The sequence below is a fragment of the Crassostrea angulata genome, chromosome 4, assembly GCF_025612915.1.
Source record: "Crassostrea angulata isolate pt1a10 chromosome 4, ASM2561291v2, whole genome shotgun sequence".
NCBI classification, from domain to species: domain Eukaryota; kingdom Metazoa; phylum Mollusca; class Bivalvia; order Ostreida; family Ostreidae; genus Magallana; species Magallana angulata.
The window spans coordinates 5,853,448-5,875,775 of record NC_069114.1 but is presented as its reverse complement, the minus strand read 5'-3'; the positions used below and the strand labels follow the sequence as shown (position 1 = coordinate 5,875,775).

Below are 22,328 nucleotides of genomic sequence, written 5' to 3'. Positions count from 1 at the left end.
GTGGAATCAAGATATCCAATTTTTAAGGTACACCTACATGTTGCATGTGCTCGCGAGAATGCATGCGCTTGTTTTATGCATGCAGATAAAATGAAACTTTAACACAATATACTGCTTTTCTCTCACAGGCATTAATTTCTTGATTACCAGAAAGTTGAATTAATCTTTTTTTGATTTGGTTGGTGGGTGGATGGATAGGTGTATTTCAGTAATTCTAGATAAGATGATGAATTTATCTGATTCAGAAGCATTTTAAGATCAAACTAAGGAGACATTAATTATTTCGCTTCAGGGTAACAATATTACTAAAAAACTTTGTTTATGATATATTGACTGTTCTGAGTGAACAGTAGTGTCTCTTAAAACACGAAGCATATAAGCTAAGTAAATTTGAATTTGTCAGGTCAAATAATTGGAGCAGGGGTTGTTTCTACACAAGAGAGAGAGAGAGAGAGAGAGAGAGAGAGAGAGGAGAGGGGGAGGAATGAAATCTGAGGTCGTATATAGTCCAGAAACTACTGTTTTATACATGTTCAACAAAACACTGATTGATCTGCTTAGCAAGAAACAGTAATTGTGTATTCTTCATCAAGTGAATCTGTGGCTTACACAAGATGATGGCAGTGATTAATGAGAGGTAAGAGAAATTCTGCCGAGTCAGAATCATCAGCTGGGGAGATCTATAAATAGCACCAGAAGTTAAGAGTGTCCTGAATATCTCTAAATGATCTGTATATAAACAGAAAATCACTATCAACTCATAGATATAAGCCTCTTGGCAAACACATCACCAGTTCACCATGCTTCTACAGTTTCTGCTCGGAGGCAAAAAATAATGAGACCCTCATCCATTTCTATTCTTTTTCCCTTATTTTTTTTTTTTTTTTGGAGGGAGAGGGGGCTCCAAAATGAAATGTTGAAACATTTACAATGCACATTTTCCCTTTCTAATTAAATCTTCATTTGATGTGTTTCACCAAGGTTTTAGTGAGCTATTTTAAAAGTTTATATATATAGAGAAATAGGAATGTTGATATATTTACAGCTTCCTTAACCCCAATGTCTGTATCTATAACATGTTATTTTTTTTCTTTCAGGCATTTGTGAAGAATGTACATGAAGATGAAATCCTGGTCTCCTTTGAAAACGAGTGAGTCACTGTTTGTCTGATGGTAAAATTCAGGAAATGCACTGGAGGCCGTCCAGCCAGAGTGCATCTGTCTGTTTGGGGGGAATTCCTGTGGGAGAAAAAGGGGGGGGGGCTGTAAAAGTCTGGGGTGATCAGAGTGATGTAGATATATGTGTATACTCTCAATCTTGTCACCCCTCTTGGCTAAAGTGCAAACGTGTGCATTCCACAAACACATTGATACACATGTTACATCATAGGGACACTTCTTATATATAAAAGTGAATTATGTAATGCTATTATACTACTATATTCATTAAGCAGTCAGTATATATCATGAAATAGCTTAATGAGCATGCACTTTTATCATTCTAAAAAGGGAATGGTGTTCTATCATTCATGGGGTAGAGGGTCCACTGTTCTTTTGTATGGTATGACAATACACACGAGCAGTTAAAGAAAGATTCATATATCATAAACAAGTTAGCCATCTTATGGACAGGAATGAGAGTGTTTAGGATAATAGGCTGAAGGTCAAAAGAGCCACCTCTTGTATATCTAGGAAATACATAATTTAGGCCAGTCTAGGGGTATTTATGTTTGGAAAAGAAGCAAAGTTAAGGATTTTCTTAGGAGAAAAACATTGTTATCCTATGTGTAAAACCTCAAAGTTGGTTATGCACAAACCGTACGGATGATGTCAAACCATGGAAGGTTGATTCTTTGGGTAATTATCTAATTAGGATCAGATATTCGGGAGGCTCTTTATCAGTATGAGGATACTGAGGGAGGGAGACTGACAGTGTTGTTTATAGGGATTTTATTGGTGTTGTACTTATCTGTAGATAGATACAATCAAGGGGGGGGGGGGGGGGGAGGAATGCAGAGTTTGTACGAGTATTGTAGAGATGGAGTAAATAATGCTAAAATACCTGGGCTGCGTTTTACAAAAGAACTTAGGACTTACGACAAGTTTGTGAATGCTTATTAATCACCGACTAATCAATGATTTATTCTTATGGATGGGAAATTGAAATATTTGTAAACAATGGTTTTATGTCATTTTTGTTCTTAAAACATCATTTTATGAGACTGTAAATATTTACAACTTTGTTGCAAGTTCTTTTGTAAAATGCAGCCCTGACTGTCATCTCAAGAACCGAGTCAGTCGTAGTCAGTGAGGGCGTTAGACAATTAGCCGGACTTGTACACTGTGGTATATGACAAACCACAATATGTTATTGGTTTGTCCCTATCAGTATTAGGAGGATACAAATTAGAGCAATCATTTCATACAAAAAGAAAACTCTCATGGGAAAATGATAAGAAAATGTAGGGTACACAATTTAGTTGTATTTGATGCACCAAGTATGGACAGGGAGATGTATATGAAATAAGTACATAGTAATTGAAAGTACATGCCACCATAGGAAATACTGTGGCCAATTGATTTGTGAATTCTTAAAACTTTTATAGTTTTGATGAGTTATTAAGAAAACTCTGTTCACATAATTATAATAATTATATTGATTGCATAGCAACATGTTGTGTTTACATGAAACTCTTGTGTTAAAATTGCATTACATTACATATTGATTACATAGGTACATGTCAAGTATTACATGTTATTAGTGAAGATTACAATAATGCATTGGTAAATGTTATATATTACATCAAGCTATTGTGTTATGATCTATCAAGTTGATTTCATGTTGGATACATGCAGGGCATTAAATTAGGCTATTGAGTCCTGATTAATGTTTACATGGTTACAATTTATGCATTACATGTTTTTTGTTTTAAGATTACATATTGATTACATTGTATTACAGCTGGCAACCAGAGCAGCGTGTCAAGTTTACTAACGCGCGCCTCCCACTCCCCGACCAGGGCAAACACCGTGATTACAGGGATGGCGAAAACGTTGAGGTTTGTGGAAATAACCATGAGGGGGTCAGTTTACACCAATAACATCAAAAGGAAATAATGGTCAAATATTCACCTGAGCACTGGCTAACCTACTAACTTATTATTGAGAAGCATTTCTCACAGGAATAATACCTTGTATTTTTATCAACTTGCTAAAATTAACCTCCATTCAGAATTTTGAGCCAGGATGATCTGCATAAAATATTTGATATGATTTATTCCTGAATATAAGGCAAAAGGTCATCAAGTGAAAATTTTCTTATAGGATGGGTGCATTGAAGTATTGTAGAACCCATAATTGTGTCGTGGTGATTTTATTTTGATGACACTAATTTGACTAAAAGCTTTATGAAAATTTTTTACTTTAGGCTTGGTATCAATGTATAGTGAAATTGCTAAGCAATGATATTTTATAAGCTTAATATTTAACCATATCTAAATTGGTCTTTCTCTAAAAATTGTACATAAATTTTTTTTAAAGCGTACATTACTTTTTCTGAACATTGTAGGTGTTCACAAGCTCCAACGAGAAGGAACAGATGGGCTGGTGGCCGGCATTGCTGAAGATGCTGAAGGGCGAGTTTGCAGTGATAGAATACAGTGGCTACGACTCAAAGTACACAGACATAGTCCCCCTAGAGAGGGTCAGACCTGTCAACTCAAAGTAAGTCTACAACTCAAAGTACACAGACATAGTCCCCCTAGAGAGGGTCAGACCTGTCAACTCAAAGTAAGTCTACAACTCAAAGTAAGTCTACGACTCAAAGTAAGTCTACAACTCAAAGTACACAGACATAGTCCCCCTAGAGAGGGTCAGACCTGTCAACTCAAAGTAAGTCTACAACTCAAAGTACACAGACATAGTCCTCCTAGAGAGGGTCAGACCTGTCAACTCAAAGTAAGTCTACAACTCAAAGTAAGTCTACGACTCAAAGTAAGTCTACAACTCAAAGTACACATAGTCCTCTTAGAGAGGGTCAGACCTGTCAACTCAAAGTAAGTCTACAACTCAAAGTAAGTCTATGACGATCAAGTACATATTGTCTCCCTCAAGAACTCAGACTTGTTAACTGAAAGTTAAAAAAGCTCAGTCTTTAAGTTCAGGGTGCTTGTTCGAACATTGAATTATTTTTATGAAATGAAGATATATTTGATAAATTGAATGCCTTAGTAGTTCATGTTTTTCCCTCATTTCAGCCCACCCATAGACAAGAACACATTTCATAAGTTCTCTATAGAAGTACCTGTAGACCTACGAGAAGTGTGAGTATACAAATAGCTGGGTAGTCAGTCAAGTTTAATCAGGGTGTTAGGTGTTGTGAGGATGTGGAGAGTAAAGATCTGAAAAACTATTAGAAGTCATGTTTGAAATTTAGAAGAAAAGAAATTTAGAAGATAAGAAGTTTAAACTTTAATTGAAAAATAGTTTGGAGATACATGTATTTGCATTAACACCTTGGACTTTGTGTTTTAGGTGCCAGGATGAGCATGAACACGCTGAATTTAAGAAACATATAGGAGGGGGATGTGTGTGCTTTGATCACCAGGAGGGAACACTCAATGTCTTGGTATGACGCCTGCATTTCATATCTTAGTGAAAGTTCAAAACAGCGTGGTAAAAGTTAAAATTCTCACAGGATTTAATTACAATCACAATGTTTGATTTGATTATAGATATAAAGTTTAGTCTTAATATTTGTTTCAAAAGTTGAAGCTGAAAAGCTTTATTGCCAAAAACCTTAGTGCCTTAAGAACAACAAAAGAGAAAATCTATCATTATAAAAACATTGCATGTCATTTTCTCAGAATCTGCATGTAACCGGCTTATAATCAAGTGTATGATAACTTCATGTAGAATCTGTATTCTAATATAAGGAGCTTAATTTCAAGAGTTGCTCATCATAAGCTGCTTATTTAACAGTTTAGGGTATATGTTTGTGTAGAGACTGATTCTCTGTCTGCTTTGTTTTTAGTCTTTCAACAAGTCAAGTTCAGGCATGGGCTTGATTACTCAAAAATGTAATCGATTAATAATCGTTTACATAAGGCAATTTTGTGTAATCGATAATTAATCGATTACACTCGTTTTTGTCCAGTAATCCATTATAATTGCCGTAATGTCTCGTGTATAATACGCACTCGTGTATAATATGCACCCCCAAAGTTGAACAAAAAACACACACCCAAAACATAGCGAAATCAACGGCCGCCATTTCCCCCAAAACTATCGATGTTTAATGATAATTTTATAACCCAAGCGTAATTAGTGTAATTTCGTGATCGGAACATGGCCTAAGTGATATTAGGGTCAAAGTTCTTACAATTTTACTTAAAAAGAATGGCATGATTTACCTGGGCGGTATCAAATATCATTTGAGACTTCGTAAAGAGTTTCTGAAGTAGAGGATCATCATACGTAGAGAAGAACGGCAACCGAGCTTAGTGCTTAAAAGTAATAATGTTTGCAGATATAAACCAAAAAAACTTCAAAAGAAATGATTTAATTGATTAAATATTGTCAACCCCTTTGATTGTTGTTTAAATAAACATTGTGAAGAAATGTATGTATGTCGTATATCGCATTATCAAGTCATACAAATGATCGATGTAATTTTAGCAGTGTCTATGTAAAGCAATAACATTTAACTGCATAACTGGACACAAAGTAATTAAGTTTAATAAAATCAGAATAATTGGCTTATCTACATGCACTTGAAAACACCCAGTGAAGTCCGACACGAGATAGAAGCATGCTTCTGACACCAGAAATTGTTAAACAAACATTGACCACGCGCCGAGTCAACAGGTGGCTGCTTACGTAATGGCGAATACACTGGCGATATTTAAACTTGTTTGATGCAAGAAATAGTGGTAAGAGAGGATAAATATTTCAATATATGGAAAAAAACCTAAGAACAAGGTATTTTTGATGCAGTAAATTTAGTATACACTCATTGAATTTGCATAACACGCTATATCGGCAGTCACTACTCCCGTGGTATCAAGAATCACGGCTTGAAAAATGGGGTAAAATTTTTGTCCTATGTACAACACGCAACCCCCACTTTTGATCAAATTTTGGCTGAAAAAAAGTGTGTGTTATACACGCGACATTACGGTGATTACTTTATAACATGTCGATTAATAATTGATTACTTTAAAAAAAAATTCATTAAAATGTGCATAGTACCTCTTCAGAACATATCATATAAACTCTTCAAGTTAATTTGGTTTTATTAAAAATGTATTTTCATTATATGAATGATATGAACATTTCAGACTTTATATTTCAATCTTAATAAGATAACATTTTATCATTTCTACTGCTTATTTAAATCATATTAAGCAATTATTAAGAGAGCTCTGTCATTTAAATTATGAAAACAAAGGTTTTTTCTTGGAAGTTAACGACTTTGTATGAAATCTTGCACCATTAACATCATAATCATTCTGTTGTTATTGATAATTTTTCAACAATAGGAATGAGATTAAAATTTTATATATCATATCATCGGCAATAGCCAAAGAACTTTGAGGGAACCTTGCTTCATGATTTGAATGAAATCAATGAATTGTGTTTGGAGCTTATAATTGTTCTGATTTAATAGATCCTTCTTGGGGCTATTTCAATTGTTATCTAAACATGATTAGGGTGGTCACACCTCATTAACTACTTTGTGCATTAACTTGACTCAAGTTATTAGACTGATTCTCTGTCTGCTGTGTTTGTAGTCTTTGAGCGAGTCTGTGATAAAGAGAGCCTCCATGTTAGCAGACATGCACCTCAGAAATGTCCGTCAAAAACTGATGCTGAAGAAGAGGACAGAGGAAGCCGTTCAGAGGTTACAGGTAATGGTTGTTGTGTATATAGATGTACTGAAATATCACCACCAAGCCCAAGTATATTCTCTTTAATATGTAAAAGGTAATCAGTGTCAATAAAAACAAATCATTACTTACTATTTGATATGGAAGTGAGTACATTTTCAAAAATTATTTTTATTTTTATTTTCGGACCATCCAATGCATGTTTTGGAGAAAAAAAATTGTAAACCATAAGATATAATAATTTTGGACTTAGACAATGCAGGTAAATATTGTTTTGGTTTGAATTTTCGCTTCTACAACAATGACATGATGCATTGTGTAACATATCAAGTTACTGAATTAGGCAACTTTACTGGTCATGAAATGACTTGATGAAATTTACCTCCCCAGAGTACCAAGATACGTTCAGGGTACACAGAAGAGTTCCGAGTGCGGGACGACTTGATGGGCCTGGCCATCGGAACCCACGGTGCTAACATTCAGCAGGCCAGGCACGTACAGGGCATCACCAACATAGAGCTGGAGGAGGACACATGTACTTTTAAAGTTCATGGAGAGGTCAGTCATAGAAGGGTCAAGGTCATTCCGTGTCTTGGAAACTGAAATTTATCATCTTTTGTTCTCTTTCCCCCCCCTCCCCCCTGGAATGTTATTTATTGGGTTCTATTTTGATATAAAGTATCTGCTTTCTGATTTTCTTTCTATTTCTTTTTCTCTCTCATACATGTATGTAAAGTAAACTTTGCTGTAAATTAATTGTTTCATTTTATTCTTCGTCAGAATAACTTGGTTTCATTTCATAGTATATCGGTGCAACTACATGTAGTTCTTGTAATCTGTATTGTAGTCTCAGGAAGCCGTGAAGAAAGCCAGAGCCCTGTTAGAGTACGTGGAGGAAACCTTTCAGGTGCCGAGGGAACTTGTAGGTACGTAACTTGGCTTGGGAGTTTGCGGAATGCCCCAAACAAATCTGTAATGTGCTATATGATTGGCTTAAAAAAAAGTTCATATTGTTTAAAGTGGTTTGCCTGTGTCACAAAAAACTTGCATAAAATGGATTGATATGATTTTCAAAAAATTATGTAGTCTTATCATATGACAAAACTGTTTTGCAGTTTGTTATTTGTTTAAACTTGATAGTTTTTGAAACCCTTTTGTAAATAAGTCAGGATATACAAAATTAAACAATGTACATTGTTTAATCTATCATGTATAATGATATGATAATGGAACATTATCATCCATCAGGACAGGAACACTGTGTAAATCTGTATATCTCTGAGTTTGAATGTCTACCTGTAATTAATGTTCAACTTGATTATCATTTTCTGTTGTAGCTAAGGTCATTGGTAAAAATGGTCGCAATATACAGGACATCGTAGACAAGTCTGGAGTCGTGCGAGTCAAGATCGAGGGAGATAACGAAAACGAGACGCCTCGGCAGGAGGTAATGGCGTCACTGGTAAGAGGCGGAGTAAGATACATGTCAATCAAACTTAACAACCAATCACAGCTGCACAATACCCAAGTTATCTCTGACCTCATAACTTTTTCAGTTGGTAAGGCATAAGCTTGATTCAGGGGTAGGATTTGATTTTAAGAATAATGTTTCATCAGGCAAGGGTTATGAAATTTATTTGTTAGGATAATTACTGTTTGAAACATTGGTCTTACCAAGTTTGGTTTTAACTATTGTATCTTTGAGATTTATTTTTTTTGGAAAAAAGATATTAAAATACATGTATATGAAACAAAAGCCAACAGTGATGAGCATGTTGTTTTTCAGTTCTAATAACTAATGCCTTGTGAGTTATTGTGCAGCTGAAATGGGTGTGAATAAAATGTATCGGTTTTGTGCAAAACTGTGCTAAATTAAATTGTCTGAAATTTGTATTTTGTAAATCTTTATAAAACTGACACTCATCCTTTCCAAAATTGAATTTTTATTCAAATATGATATTGTCTTTTTTTTTCTGATAAATGAGCTTCTTTTCTTTATCAGGGTTATTTAAAATTTCTTTTTTTTTTTTTTTCTTTTTTTTTTTTTTTTTTTTTTTTTTACAAAAATCTAATTTTAATTTCTCTAAATGGCCTTGTTGAACAGATATTGAATACTGTCACATGTGTCTTGCTTTGGAGCGTCTTGTCGGTTCGGAATGATTTGTTCTCTACAGTTTCATGCTCCCTTTGAGTTGATGTGTCAGTTTGTTTTTCTTTTTGTGTTCTACCCATGTGATGGATCTTGCATTATTTCACATTAAAATTTCACAAATTTCAAATGCATTTAATGATTTTCTAACACTGTAACATGCATTAAGCTTTGGATGAATTCTAACATTTCTACTAGTAACTTTTCTAAGTTTTACCACTCCTATAAAAACATTTACCGGTAATATTGTTATCACTAAATGGAAAATATTTTTCAAACACGAAGTTTGATATGAAGATTTCTGGAATATGAACAATAATTTCCTTTTATATATATATGATAAATATAGTATTTATGACATGTATGTATATTTGAATTTTGGGTCCTAATTTACAGTACAGAATACATAGAGTTACCCTTTTCTGTTTGCTTTTTGTTCTTTTATAACCATTTTTTAATCGTTTATTCTATTGCTTTGCATGCATAAAAAAGCTGATCTTTTTTATATGCATGGCTTTTGGATAAAAAAAATAAGAAACATTTAAAGAAAAAAGTTGTTTTTTTATTTCATACACTGTGGATCTTAATTTAAATGGTTTCAACTTGCTCACTGATAGGATATACTCCTTAAGACCCCCATCCCCACCCCTAAAAAAACCCACAATGACTTCATTTGATTTTTACTTCGCAAATACATAAAAAGACTCCAAGACATCAAAGACTTTATACAGTGATAAGCTCACATCCTCTCTCTTCAACCCTTACCCCTACAATCTGAGAGTGGGCCTCAGGTTTCAGGATTATTAGGGACATAAACACCTATACTCTTTGTATCTCTTCCTCCTGCCAAGATATCTCAGACTGGACATATCTCACTGATCTTTTGGACAATATATCTAACCTTCCAGTTATACCAGTAGCCTAATCTTATATTTGGTCTCTTTTTCAGGGACAAGTGCCTTTTATATTTGTTGGGACACAAGAGAGTACAGGAAATGCCAAAATCTTGCTAGAGTACAACTTGGACCATTTAAAGGTACATGTATTCTGTTCTTATGAAATATTTGTAAACCTTATTGGTTCTCAATAGACTACAAATGATCTGATGCTCACTTCTCTCATTGAACAAGGGGGAAGTCCGACGAAATCAACAAATTATTCTTTCATGCACATTTGATATGTTTACATAGTTAGGAAAAGTATTTATTTTATAACAACCAATTTTCCCATTGCAAATTCCATTTATTTATTGTATATGTTTATGATTGTACATTTTAATTTATTGTTTATATTTTTTTGACCACGTTTTGTAGGAGGTAGAGAAGCTACGACTGGAGAAGTTAGAAATCGACCAACAGCTGAAGAGTTTAGCGGGACCTCAGGCGGGACCCTACTTCCCACCCCCAAGAGAAAGGAGGTCAGTACATCAGCATTGACGATTTAGATACTGGCAAATCTGATATAAATCAGTTAATTATAATTTGTCATTAACACTGTTAAATGCTATTATGAGTTGCTATTAGATTTGTAACTTTTATATTAAACAAAAAAGTTTTGTGAAAGATAAGTAAAATTTTTATTATCAGAAATTTGAAGTTTAATTGAATTATTTTGTGGATTTCAGGGGAAGTAATGAGCCGTCTTCTGATGACCGCGGGAGGCGAGGAACAGGAAGGGGGCGTGGCCGAGGTGGGAGGAGATGGGCCAATGAGAGACGCACTTACAACACAGGTAGGGACCAATGGGAGTTTATCTTATATGATCATACATGTTAACCTCCAGTAGTGAAAGGATGGTAAATTTAGAACCAAAAAGCGATAGCATTTTGCACTGCCTTTTTGTGTAGATTTAATGTATTCTTTATGTAGTTAGGGTTTCTGATTAGTAATTAACAATATAAACTAAATTTTTAAAAGACTTTTGAAATTTAGTAACATCAACACATGCAATAAAAAAAGTTTGCAGTCAATTAATATCAAATTGATGAAGTTATTTTTTTTGAGGAAAAAAATATTTGAGTGCAGAGACTTTCACAATTGCCTTTGTCCAGTATTGATAGGCTAAATTTCCCAAATTTAACATGTAAGAGAAGAAAGAACTAGAAGGACATTGTTTATTCTTTTTCAAAATCAAAATCAATGTTTAAATTCGTATTTAAAATCATGCAGCGTTGCAATAAAATGCAAGTCACCTTAACTGTAATTGCCAAGTTATAACATATTCATCATTAAAGCCACATGTGGAATTGCAAAGCCCTCTTTTTCCTTGGCGAGTATAATATCAACATGTTCTTGTAATTAATATAATCACAGGAAATGACTTTTTTCATTGTTCAATGTAAAACACATGCTTGAAAACTTATCATTCACCCGATTTAAAAAAGCCTTTGTGTGCCTCCGATTCAAAGTCACATGTTTATTTCGAACTCGATGAGATTGTTGGACCACAATGGCTTCCTAAATGGCTGTCTATCAAAACAAGGAACATATTTTGAAGAAAAGGGGTAGATTTTTTAATAAAAGGGGTAAATTTTCTAATAAAAGCGGTAGGCGGTAGACGAAACTTTAAAGTGGTTGACTTAAAATGTATGATATGATGTACAATATAATGGAGTTGTTTTCACCCGAGGGATTGATAGATATTCACTATAAACTGAGTTAGGTTTATTTCTCCCAAAAAATATAAGTATGAATCAAGTATCCAATTGTATGATATGAATTTTTATGAAATTTGAATGGATACTTTGAATTTGAATGTTTGTTTGAAATCAGAAACAAATTATGAGTATTACCATTATCTTTATAATGTTTTTATAATAACTTATTTTGTTAATTTAATTTAACAATGTTGATGCTGATTCATGAACAAGTACAAGTTATATTGACCAAAGCTGACTGTGTTCTGTAGATGAGTCCTCCCCTGTCCCTATCGCTGATTGGTCAGAAGAAATGAACGCTGAGGACAACAGACAGTCGGGCTATTACACAGACAGTATCCTGACCGGGCGTGGACCGAGGGGAGGTGGTGGGGGATACCGGCCCCGGGGGAGAGGGGGCAGGTACCCCAGGGGATCGGGCTACTCCTCCAACAGGTCATCAGGTACAGAAATCGACCATGATCGTCAGCTGCAAATTGAAGCTTTTTATTTTTGGTTTTTAATTGTTTATTTTTTTAGTTTAATCCCTTCTTTTTTTAGCTGTAGAAGATATCACATTGTATGTTAATTTTTGTTTTTCCTTGTACTAAATAAGTGTATTTCATCTGGTCAACTAATATTTTCATGAGGAGGAATTTCATCATCATGATTCATCAACATAATTTTATTCATTAGTCAAGCATCCGATCAAGATATTTTAACATTGATACTTCTTAAAAACATCTCATGTATCTTAACATTTTCTTCATTTTCCTAATGTATGCTGTACATTTATAATATCAAATTGATTTTAATTTTTCAGCACATCCGTAGAAGCTTTGCTTTGGAATGTTAATTTGATTGTAACTGTTGCATGCCTTTTATTTTTTGACAGATTTTTACGATCAGCGTCGATATAGATCAGATAGACCCAGTTATTCCACTAGCAGATATAGTACGTGGCATGCTTCATTTATGTCTTGTCTGTCGTCAACTAAATCAGTCTTTGTTTTAAAAAGGATACTAATTCTTAAATTTTAAAATGTCATTCTTGAATACTAAGTAGAGTTCAGATGATGACATATATCAACCCTCATCCTTGTCATTTCAGTGGCATACGATACAGATGAATCACGGGACTTTCGTTCGCGGCGGAGGATGACGGATGACGACGATACAGTATTAGACAACGCCAGCGTCACCAGTCAGGACCAAGATGGTGGGTGACACAGGGACAAGTCTAGAGTTTGATATTAGGATGGAGAGGGGCCTTTCTCTTTTCTAGTATACATCATGTTATAAGTCAATGAGAACACTCTCCAGTTAAGCTAGAGTTTACCACACAAATAGGGATATTGATATTTTGATAAACTTATATAGAATTATTTAAGCATTGAATCATTATTTTTTCAAAGAAATAGTCTCATAATTGCAACAAATTGAGTAACGCGCACTATCGCGTTATGAAAATTTGTATGCACACACCGCTGCAGTTATGAGACTGTATCTTTCAAAAAATTATATTTACATTTTTAGCTCACATGAGCTAAAAGCTCAAGTGAGCTATTCTGATCACTTTTTGTCCGTCGTCCATCTGTCCGTCTGTCTGTCCGTCCGTCCGTCTGTCTGTCCGTCTGTAAACTTTTTACATTTAGAACTTCTTCTCTTAAACCGCTTATCCAATTTCAACCAAATTTGGCACAAAGCATCCTTATGGGAGGGCGAATATAAATTGCAGAAATAAAAGTCCGATCTATATTCAAAGCGAAGAAAACCTTGAAACTGTAGAAAAAGGGGGGTGCATTTTAAAAAATCTTCTTCTCAAGAACTACTGATTCCAATTCAACGTAGTTTAGCATAAATTATCCTTATGGGAAGGGAAATAAAAATTGCAAAAATTAAGGTATAATTCTGTTTCAAATCTGAGTTATTACGAAAATAATAATAAAGGAAAGGCGTGTTTCAATCAGTTTAATAGCTTTGGATTCGGCATCCGGTAAAATGGGTAGACAAGACTTGGCCTGGGCAAAACAAAAGATTGGCAGTTATTAATCTGCCAATCTCATTAAAATTTCAGGATATTTGATGGACCAGTATATTTGTATTTGCTGTAAATATTGCTGCAAAATAATTTGATTTGGAATTGACGATTGCCGATCTGCCTTGGCTTTTATTTTGCCACGGCCCGGGTTTGCATACCCATTTTACCAAGACTTGTATTCCATACATCTAAAACGAGGTTCTTTGTTTAAAGCAGCCATGACATTATACGAAAAAGGGTCGATCTGACTATGATGAATTTGCTTGTTGTGCAACAGTTCGCGAATGAAGGGAAATTTTTGAAACATGCAAAATATATTGGTGCCGATTTTGTGAAGTAAATTGAGGCTAAATATTTCAATGCGTTGACAGTTTTCACACATGACGTTGGTGTTAGCTTGTTCTGATTTTCGTTTCGTTTTCATTATTTAAGCTTTGTAACCTGGGAACTATCGTCTGTATTTCGTGATTTTTACGTATCAAATCAAACAGAGACTTCGGTAAATCAAACAGTTAACTGTTTACCTGCGCAAATTAAGCAAAATCTGATGTATCAAAAAAGTACTGAAATACAATTCATTATATCGGTAATTCGGCATTATATTTTGTGTAATGGTAGATTAATGCAATAGGTTTTGTTGAGATGCTCGGCATTTTCTCGAGTTTATTCAGTTTAAATAGAGTTTGATATCGCTGTCGGAAATATGTAGGTATATACATGTACATGTATATATATGATTCATTTCGAAAAAATAAATTGTGTTCTTTATTTGTTATAGTGCATGTTTCTTGTGTTTTAATTGTTTACAATATCTATTTACTAACGATATTTGAGTGTTAAGCTTCGAATTATAAGCAAGATACAGAGATTTGCTCACAATTCTATGTTTGTACACAGATCTTAAAAACTAAAGATTAAAAAAGTAAAAAAATTGTCAATATTTATTAAGAACATTTTCAAAGTCTCTTCTTCCAGAAACCAACTTTAACAACTTATTGTATTGTAAACTTAACCTTTTTTAGCTCACCTGAACCAAAGTCTTCTTCTCAAAAACTATTAGGCCAGGAAAGCTCAAATTTGAGTGGAAGCATCCTCAGATAGTGTAGATTCAAGTTTGTTCAAATCATGGTCCCCGGGGGTAGGGTGGGGCCACAATAGGGGGGTCATGTTTTACATAAGAATATATAGAGAAAATCTTCTCAAAAACTATTAGGCCAGAAAAGCTCAAATTGAAATGGAAGCATCCTCAGGTAGTGTAGATTCAAGTTTGTTCAAATCATGATCCCCGGGGGTAGGCTGGGGCCACAATTGGGAGATCAAGTTTTACATAGGAATATACAGAGTAAATCTTTAAAAATCTTCTTCTCAAAAACAATTAGGCCAGGAAAGCTCAAATTAAAATGGAAGCATCCTCAGGTAGTGTAGAAGTGAAGTCAATTTTCCGGTCTGCTAATCGCACCCCGCATGTCGTGTCCTCGTTATTCTCGCCCGCGGCAATTCACACCTTTTCTCAAGACTGATAGTCTATTAACTCCACGCTTAGCCAGTGCAGCTATCGATGACACGGTAATTATTATAACAGCATGGGTATATACTCCGGTGATTGATAAAACAAACAAGTTCACAGCTCCCAAAAGTAAGCACCCCTAACATTACCGATAATATGAATAATGATGCACGCTACTTATAAAGCAAACAAGTTCACGGTCACTCAATTACCAAATAGCGCAGCGTAAATTATCATATAATCGATATCGATGCATGATCAAAGTGAACTTCTACTTAATGAATAATATACCAAATATATATTTAACTAGACACGATCTCGTTGCGAGCAACAAGGAGGTCTTCCGTCCGATTTTGAGAAGGAAATTTGACGTCATCGACTTTGATTTTCGACAAAAAAACATGATATGGAAAAGAGTGAAGAACTAATGCTTTTTTGTATCGCATTTTATAACTTCTCTTATATTGCTTTTTTAAATACTTGCATTTCTTCAAACTAAGATAGAACAGATTAAACTTTTTTACCTCTGGCTCCTAAAAAACCCTAATTAGGTAACGCAAGAGAAAATAATTATATTGTTAGGATATATAAGCGTATAATACCTAATTCAGCTTAAATAACCTTTCACAAAATAGCTCTTAGTAAAACGCTATAGATTAAAGACTTTAGAGCTGTTTGATTCAGTAATTTAAGGGGCCAGCCCCTTTTTCTTGAAATGAAATGGAAGGTCATTTAATTCTAAACACATTTATATCAACAAATGTTTAAAAATTTGTTACCGTTCTCCTTTTTGGGGCTGTTTAACGAAATTTTGAAGGTTGCATATTGTTAAGAACATCATTTTGAACAACTTTTCTTCTGTACTGCATTTCAAAATATTTTTCCTTTCTGAGATATGAGTGATCAAAATTTTGGACTTTCGGCCCCTAAAAACCCTTAATTACGTAAATCATTACATCGCGTAGATACATAACTGTGAGATAAACATATTCGCTTCTATAACATTTTACAAAATATCCCTCAGTAAAGAGCTATAGATAAAAGACTTTAGAGCCCTTTGGTTCCTTAATTTTAGGGGCCAGCCCCTTTTTCTTGATATCAAATAAAAGGTCACTTAATTCTAAACACATTTTGTTCAACAAGTGTTTATAAATTTGTTACCGTTCTGGAGATATATGAGAAAGAATGTTTTAGGGGCCGATCCCTTATCTCCTTTTAGGGGCCGTTTAACGAAATTTTGAAGGTTGCATATTGTTAAGAACATCATTTTGAACAACTTTTCTTCTGTACTGCATTTCAAAATAGTTTTCCTTTCTGAGATATGGGTGATCGAAATTTTGGACTTTCGGCCCCTAAAAACCCTTAATTACGTAACACATAATAAAATCATTACATTGCGTAGATACATAACTGTGAGATAAACATATTTCCTTCTATAACATTTCACAAAATATCGTTCAGTAAAGGGCTACAGATAAAAGAATTTAGAGCCCTTTAGTCCCCTTGTTTGAGGGGCCAGCCCCTTTTTCTTGATTTCAAAAGAAAGGTCTTGTAAATAAAAACTATTTTTACATTACATGTTTTAACAAAATATTTTTCAGAAAAGAGATTATCATAGAAAACCACAAAAAATTACGACGTTTTTTTCATCTCAATTTTCGGGTCCAGGCGAGCTTCGGCGCCTTTAAAGCTAGATCAAAATGAAAATAGAATTACAAATCTACAATCTTTCGTCTACTATCCCTGAAAGTTTGAACTCAATATCTTTTATAGTTTAGGAGAACTTAGAGGGACAAGCCACCCCTCTGAAAATCGCTAAAACGTCAGTTTCTCAAAAACGGAAGTGACGTCATCAATAAAATCAAAAACCTATAAGGTTCAGATGACTATCTATCAGATCTGAAAGTTTCATGAAAATCGGTCGAGCCGTTTTTGAGAAATCGCGTGCACAAAATTTGTAAGAAAAAAAAAGAAAAATAATAATAATAGGGAAAAAGAAACCGAACGAAAACAATAAGGTCTTCCGTTGGAAACGGAAGACCTTAATAACACACACTAAATCATAATAAATTACCAACGCGCTGATTTAAATATAACAAATTTTATTTCTAATGTGAACAAAAATCAAACAATTAACACATTTGTCTTTGGCTATGAAAGATGGTACAGAATTCTGTACATCATTCAACAACATGTCTCAACACAGCATGTATACATGTACATTATGCTTGTATGTTTGATTAACTGTTATTTAAAATAATTGTAACGTTTCATATAAATTCTTATTTAAGTGTATATGTGCAATGTCTATAAATGTCTATAAATAAAACATCGTTTCAATATTCCGTCTTTTTTTCCGTTCATACCGGTTCTCAAATTATAGTGCATATAAGGACTTCCTGTGTTAACATGTCAGGACAAAAACAAAAACGCTAATGGAGTCGAAGAATTTCGACTTCGGATATCTCGAACACCCGAATATCTCGAAGTTTTTCCGTGGTCCCCCGAACTTCGAGATATCGATATTTAACTGTATTGAGAAAATCTTTAAAAATCTTCTTCTCAAAAACTATTAGGCCAGGAAAGCTCAAATTTGAGTGGAAGCATCCTCAGATAGTATAGATTCAAATTTGTTCAAATCATGGTCCCCGGGGGTAGGGTGGGGCCACAATTGGGGGATCAAGTTTTATATAGGAATATATAGAGGAAATCTTTTAAAAATTTTCTTCTCAAAAATATTTGGCCAAGAAATCTCAAACTGGCATGTAACCATCCTTAGGAAGTGTAGATTCAAGTTTGTTCAAATCATGGTCCGTTGGGGTAGGGCGAGGTCACAATGGGGGATGAATTTTTATAGATAGAGAAAATCTTTAAAAGTCTTCTTCTCAAAATTATTAGGTCAGGAAAGCCCAAATTTGAGTGGAAGCATCCCCAGATCATATAGATTCAAGTTTGTTTAAATAATAGTCAAGGGGTAGGGTGAGGCCACAATGGGGGATGAATTTTTACTTAGGAATATATAGAGGAAATCTTTAAAAATCTTCTTTTTAAAGAATTTTTGGCCAGAAAGGGTTTAAACTTGTGTAGAGGCATCCTCGGGTAGTGTAAATTCAAGTTTGCAAAATCACAGTCCCTAGTGGTAGGGCGGGACCGTGATGGCGGTTTGAATTTTTACATAGGAATATAAAGAGAAAATCTTTAAAACTATTCTGGGAAAGTGTTCGGTTCAAAACTCAGTACTTAGTGTGAAAGCAAAGGTTATGCAGATTTAAGTCTGATGAAACCATGATTCCCTAGAGAAAAATGGGGCCATGAAATGTGGGGGGGGGGGGGGGGGGGGGGTATATAGGAATAGAGAAAAATCTTCTTACAGGTACAACAACAAAAGGGGCTTGGTATTTACCAAAAAATTAGAGGTTGATAAAAATTGGCAGATTTTCAATTTTTTTTAGCAGTCTTATAACTGCAGTATCTTTTCACACACTTTACATGCAAAAAATATTTGGAATGTAAATATTGGAATATTGGAATGTAAATAATGTAAATATATTCACGATATAATAGTGTAAATACTTACATTGATTTACTAAAATGTAGACGCAATTCATTACATTTTCTTTTTTTCATCCTAATAAAAAAAATGAAATGATATACGATATCTTCTAGATATACAGATTGAAAAGCGTTTTTTTTTTTTCTCTGTAGACCAAAGAGATCAGAGGCCCAGGAGAAGACGAAAGAATAGAAACCGTCCCTATGGTAACGGTAGTGCTGCCTCGGGGACGGAAACAGACAATAGTGTATCAAATTACCGACCCTCAGGGGGCCGACCCCCGCAGTTTCAGAATGACTCTTCCTCAAACTTTGTGAATTCAGTGAAAACTGAACCCTCAAAAGTTAAAACTGAGCCTGAATCCAAACCGCCTGGACTGTCCAAGGAAGATAACTCTGATAGAATTAATAGTGCAAAGTCTAGCAGCCAGTCAAGTAAACCGAGCCCGAAACCAGGCTCAGCCCCGCCCAGGGAACAGAGGAAACCTGCTGCGCCCAAGTACTCTGCTTCAGCACGGAACGGGACGAGTGGGTCGGAATCCGACTCCAAAGCGGCTAAAAACAAGAACAATACCCCTAGTGGTAAACCAACCGCTAGTGGTCAACCAACCGCTAGTAGTAAACCAACCTCTAGTACTAAACCAAAGGAGCAGATGGTCAACGGAGAGTAACAAAGTGCCATGGAGATACTTAACTGACGAGATTAGTAGTATTTTTAGCTCTTACAGTTGAGCATGCCATCTACTCGTATGTACCTTTTTATCCTCCTTCCACAGGAGAACGCTTTGTTGCCTAGATTAACCAGATGAGACATTGTTTACAGTTTGTGGTTCCTGTCCTCCTGATTGGGAGGCCATGTTTGCTATGCAATATTTGTCCTTACGTCTACCAAGGGACTTGCTGTCTTGTTAGATTAATTCATGTAGAGAAGAGACAAAAGACTGTTCCGTCACGTAAATGATATTTGTGAGTTATCCTCTGAACCTGTGGAATTCCATTTTTTTTTTTTAACTCGAATTAATTTCTGTCCCAAAGTATGTGTATATGTATTGTTTTTGCATAATAAGTTGTTAATTCATATTTTGTAGAAATGATGTGTAAAATGTTTGAATTATTTTTGAATTGCTATCAACTTTTAAGAAACAATGATACTGTTATGGTGTTCATGGAAGTTGTGACTTTTGTGACACTGAATGAAAGTAAGACTGCTGATATTTTACTATACACATGATACATGTTAAGATAATTTTTGTTTTTATATTTTATGTCAGATCTGTCCAAAAAGAGTAAAAAAAATTATTAAAAGTCTTGCACTTTCATAGTGGCACAGCTGAAATTATTATAAACATGATAAACATTTATCTTTTTATGAAAAATATATGGAATTTCTTTGTTTCCAATTATGGATTTTGAAAAACACATTACACCTTTATCATAAAAAGTGATTTTAAAAAAAACCCTTTCAACAGTTAGATGTCAAGCTCTTAAATCTTGATTATGGGTGTCAACATATGTACATGAATATGCATTTAAAGCTGGTGGAGAAAGTGATTTGATTCACAAACTTTTATTTTTTAAATTCAATCTGTTCAGCTTTTCTTGATTGTTTACACACACACAGATTCAGAATTGACAATCATCTATAAATAATCTTCCTATTCAAACTATTTCAGATTGGGGTCCTATTTTTGTACAAAGATGGATGTTGTGGTACACCGTGGGTATATTTTTACAAAATGATAATAACTGCACCGAATTCTACTCAAACTTGTTTTCTCCAGACACTTAATGTGTTAAAGAAAATTTTCCTGATTGATGTATTGAAATTTGAGGCACAAGTTTTGTGACTTATGTTAGACATGTTATTTTTCATTTTTTTTTTTTTTTTTACCATTAAACCAAAAAAAAGAAGAATGTATTCATATTAGTTTTGACTTGTAAATGTATTTTGCTTTGTCTTTATGGGAAACCAAAAATGTGAAAGCTGTGTGCATTCTCTACTGTTTATTGTTGATTGAAATGTAGATAAAAAATGAATTACCCATATTATAGAATATAAAGGTCACCTTAGCCAAATCTGACCATAAACTTGTCTTATTAACCTTGAACTGTGACCTTGTCTATTTCTAAACATGTGAAATTTCTTACATTTGATGCATGAATTGAGAAAAATATTTGTTGATCTGTGATGAACAGTGTCTATCAACATGGTACTCTCTACTGATAAAACTTTGGTTTGTGTTTAAACTCGAAATGGTTTGTTTTAGTAAAAAGAATGATTTCATTTCATTTCATACTAAAGTCTTGTTGATGTATACTTTTTCACAAAACCTCTGTGCAAACAAAGAGTTGATAATTTTGGGGTGTAATTTTGCATGCATGACCTTTCTATTAAATTGTTTGTGTGAAATGTTTCCAAACCAAAGACAATGCACTGTTATTTTTTTCTTTTAAATTTGAGGTCAATGAAGTTATTGTAGAATGATTGATGAATTATTTGAATCTATATTTTTCATATAAGTATTGACTTCTTCATGATTTGTATACTCTACTTAATATACATTAGTTTAATTGATACATTTATCGTTTAATTGATACATTTATCAGGAACTTCAAATGAAAAAAAAAAAATATTTGTTCAAATGTATTTTATTCAATGTAACATTGTTAGTTGATTCATGCTTCAACATAATGAAATTGATGCATCAAAATAGGTTGATTTGTGCTTTTGATATGCATGTAATATCAAGATCAAAATGGGTCAATGTCAAAGTAGGTCAATTTATGCTTAAGCATATATTTGTCGAAATCCGTCAGTTCATTCTTCTGCATGTTAAGATCAATGTGTTTAACTAAATGTATATAATGCTTCACCATCTTAAAATCAATATGCTTAACAATGCATGAATGATATACTCCAGTATACATGTATAATACCTGAAATGTACAGACATAGGCAATATCATTTGTAAATTTTGTAGTTTTTAAATTCAAGTGAAAAAATAGTCTTAGAAAGGCATTAATTGGGAATAAATGTTGAGATAAACTCATGCTGCCAAGGGCAGCTAACTCATGCAGTACCCAACAAATATATCTCAAATTCATCCATTGGAACTGCTTAAAAATTAGCATATCACTGTCTTAGTTGTTATTTAATCTTAGTTGTTAGTGAACAAACTTTTCAAAGCAAATGGCTGGCTGTGTGTAATTGTATATTGGCTGCCTGTTTATACCAGAGGGTATTTACTGTTACAAGACCCCAGGGTTTTGTACAGTTACCAAGTTGTTTCATTTGTTACATTGTTATTACATGATTGCAATTGATTACACTTGTAATGTTGAAATCACTAGTGAGGTTGTTAACACTGCTTTTTGTATTCTCTGAATGGAGTGTGTGGTAGACATCTTAAGTTTAGTTTGTGAGGTGAATTTATTGCAAGATTGCAGACATTTCTTAATTTATTTCTCATTCTAGGCCATTCATTTGTAGTTTTCCTTCCATCCAATGCGAATTATTCTCTCTTTTTTTTCTTTTTTAATAAAACATTGCTAAGATTG

General features: G+C 34.0%; 1 protein-coding gene across 2 annotated transcripts in view; it reads left to right on the top strand.

Moving 5' to 3' along the window:
- The window catches only part of LOC128180154 (RNA-binding protein FXR1-like), a 25,480-nt gene extending 3,152 nt beyond the window's left edge, over positions 1 to 22,328 (top strand). The window contains exons 3-18 of one of the 2 annotated variants that reach the window (XM_052848045.1): positions 1,098 to 1,150; positions 2,962 to 3,058; positions 3,568 to 3,722; positions 4,256 to 4,321; positions 4,533 to 4,626; positions 6,791 to 6,907; positions 7,277 to 7,444; positions 7,734 to 7,812; positions 8,224 to 8,333; positions 9,985 to 10,071; positions 10,349 to 10,452; positions 10,660 to 10,766; positions 11,943 to 12,134; positions 12,566 to 12,625; positions 12,782 to 12,889; positions 18,924 to 22,328. In XM_052848045.1, the coding sequence (XP_052704005.1) occupies positions 1,098 to 1,150; positions 2,962 to 3,058; positions 3,568 to 3,722; positions 4,256 to 4,321; positions 4,533 to 4,626; positions 6,791 to 6,907; positions 7,277 to 7,444; positions 7,734 to 7,812; positions 8,224 to 8,333; positions 9,985 to 10,071; positions 10,349 to 10,452; positions 10,660 to 10,766; positions 11,943 to 12,134; positions 12,566 to 12,625; positions 12,782 to 12,889; positions 18,924 to 19,441 (2,115 nt within the window). In that variant the 3' untranslated portion in view covers positions 19,442 to 22,328. Of the gene's footprint in view, positions 1 to 1,097; positions 1,151 to 2,961; positions 3,059 to 3,567; positions 3,723 to 4,255; positions 4,322 to 4,532; positions 4,627 to 6,790; positions 6,908 to 7,276; positions 7,445 to 7,733; positions 7,813 to 8,223; positions 8,349 to 9,984; positions 10,072 to 10,348; positions 10,453 to 10,659; positions 10,767 to 11,942; positions 12,135 to 12,565; positions 12,626 to 12,781; positions 12,890 to 18,923 lie in introns of both variants that reach the window. The other variant, XM_052848044.1, reaches the window with a different exon arrangement.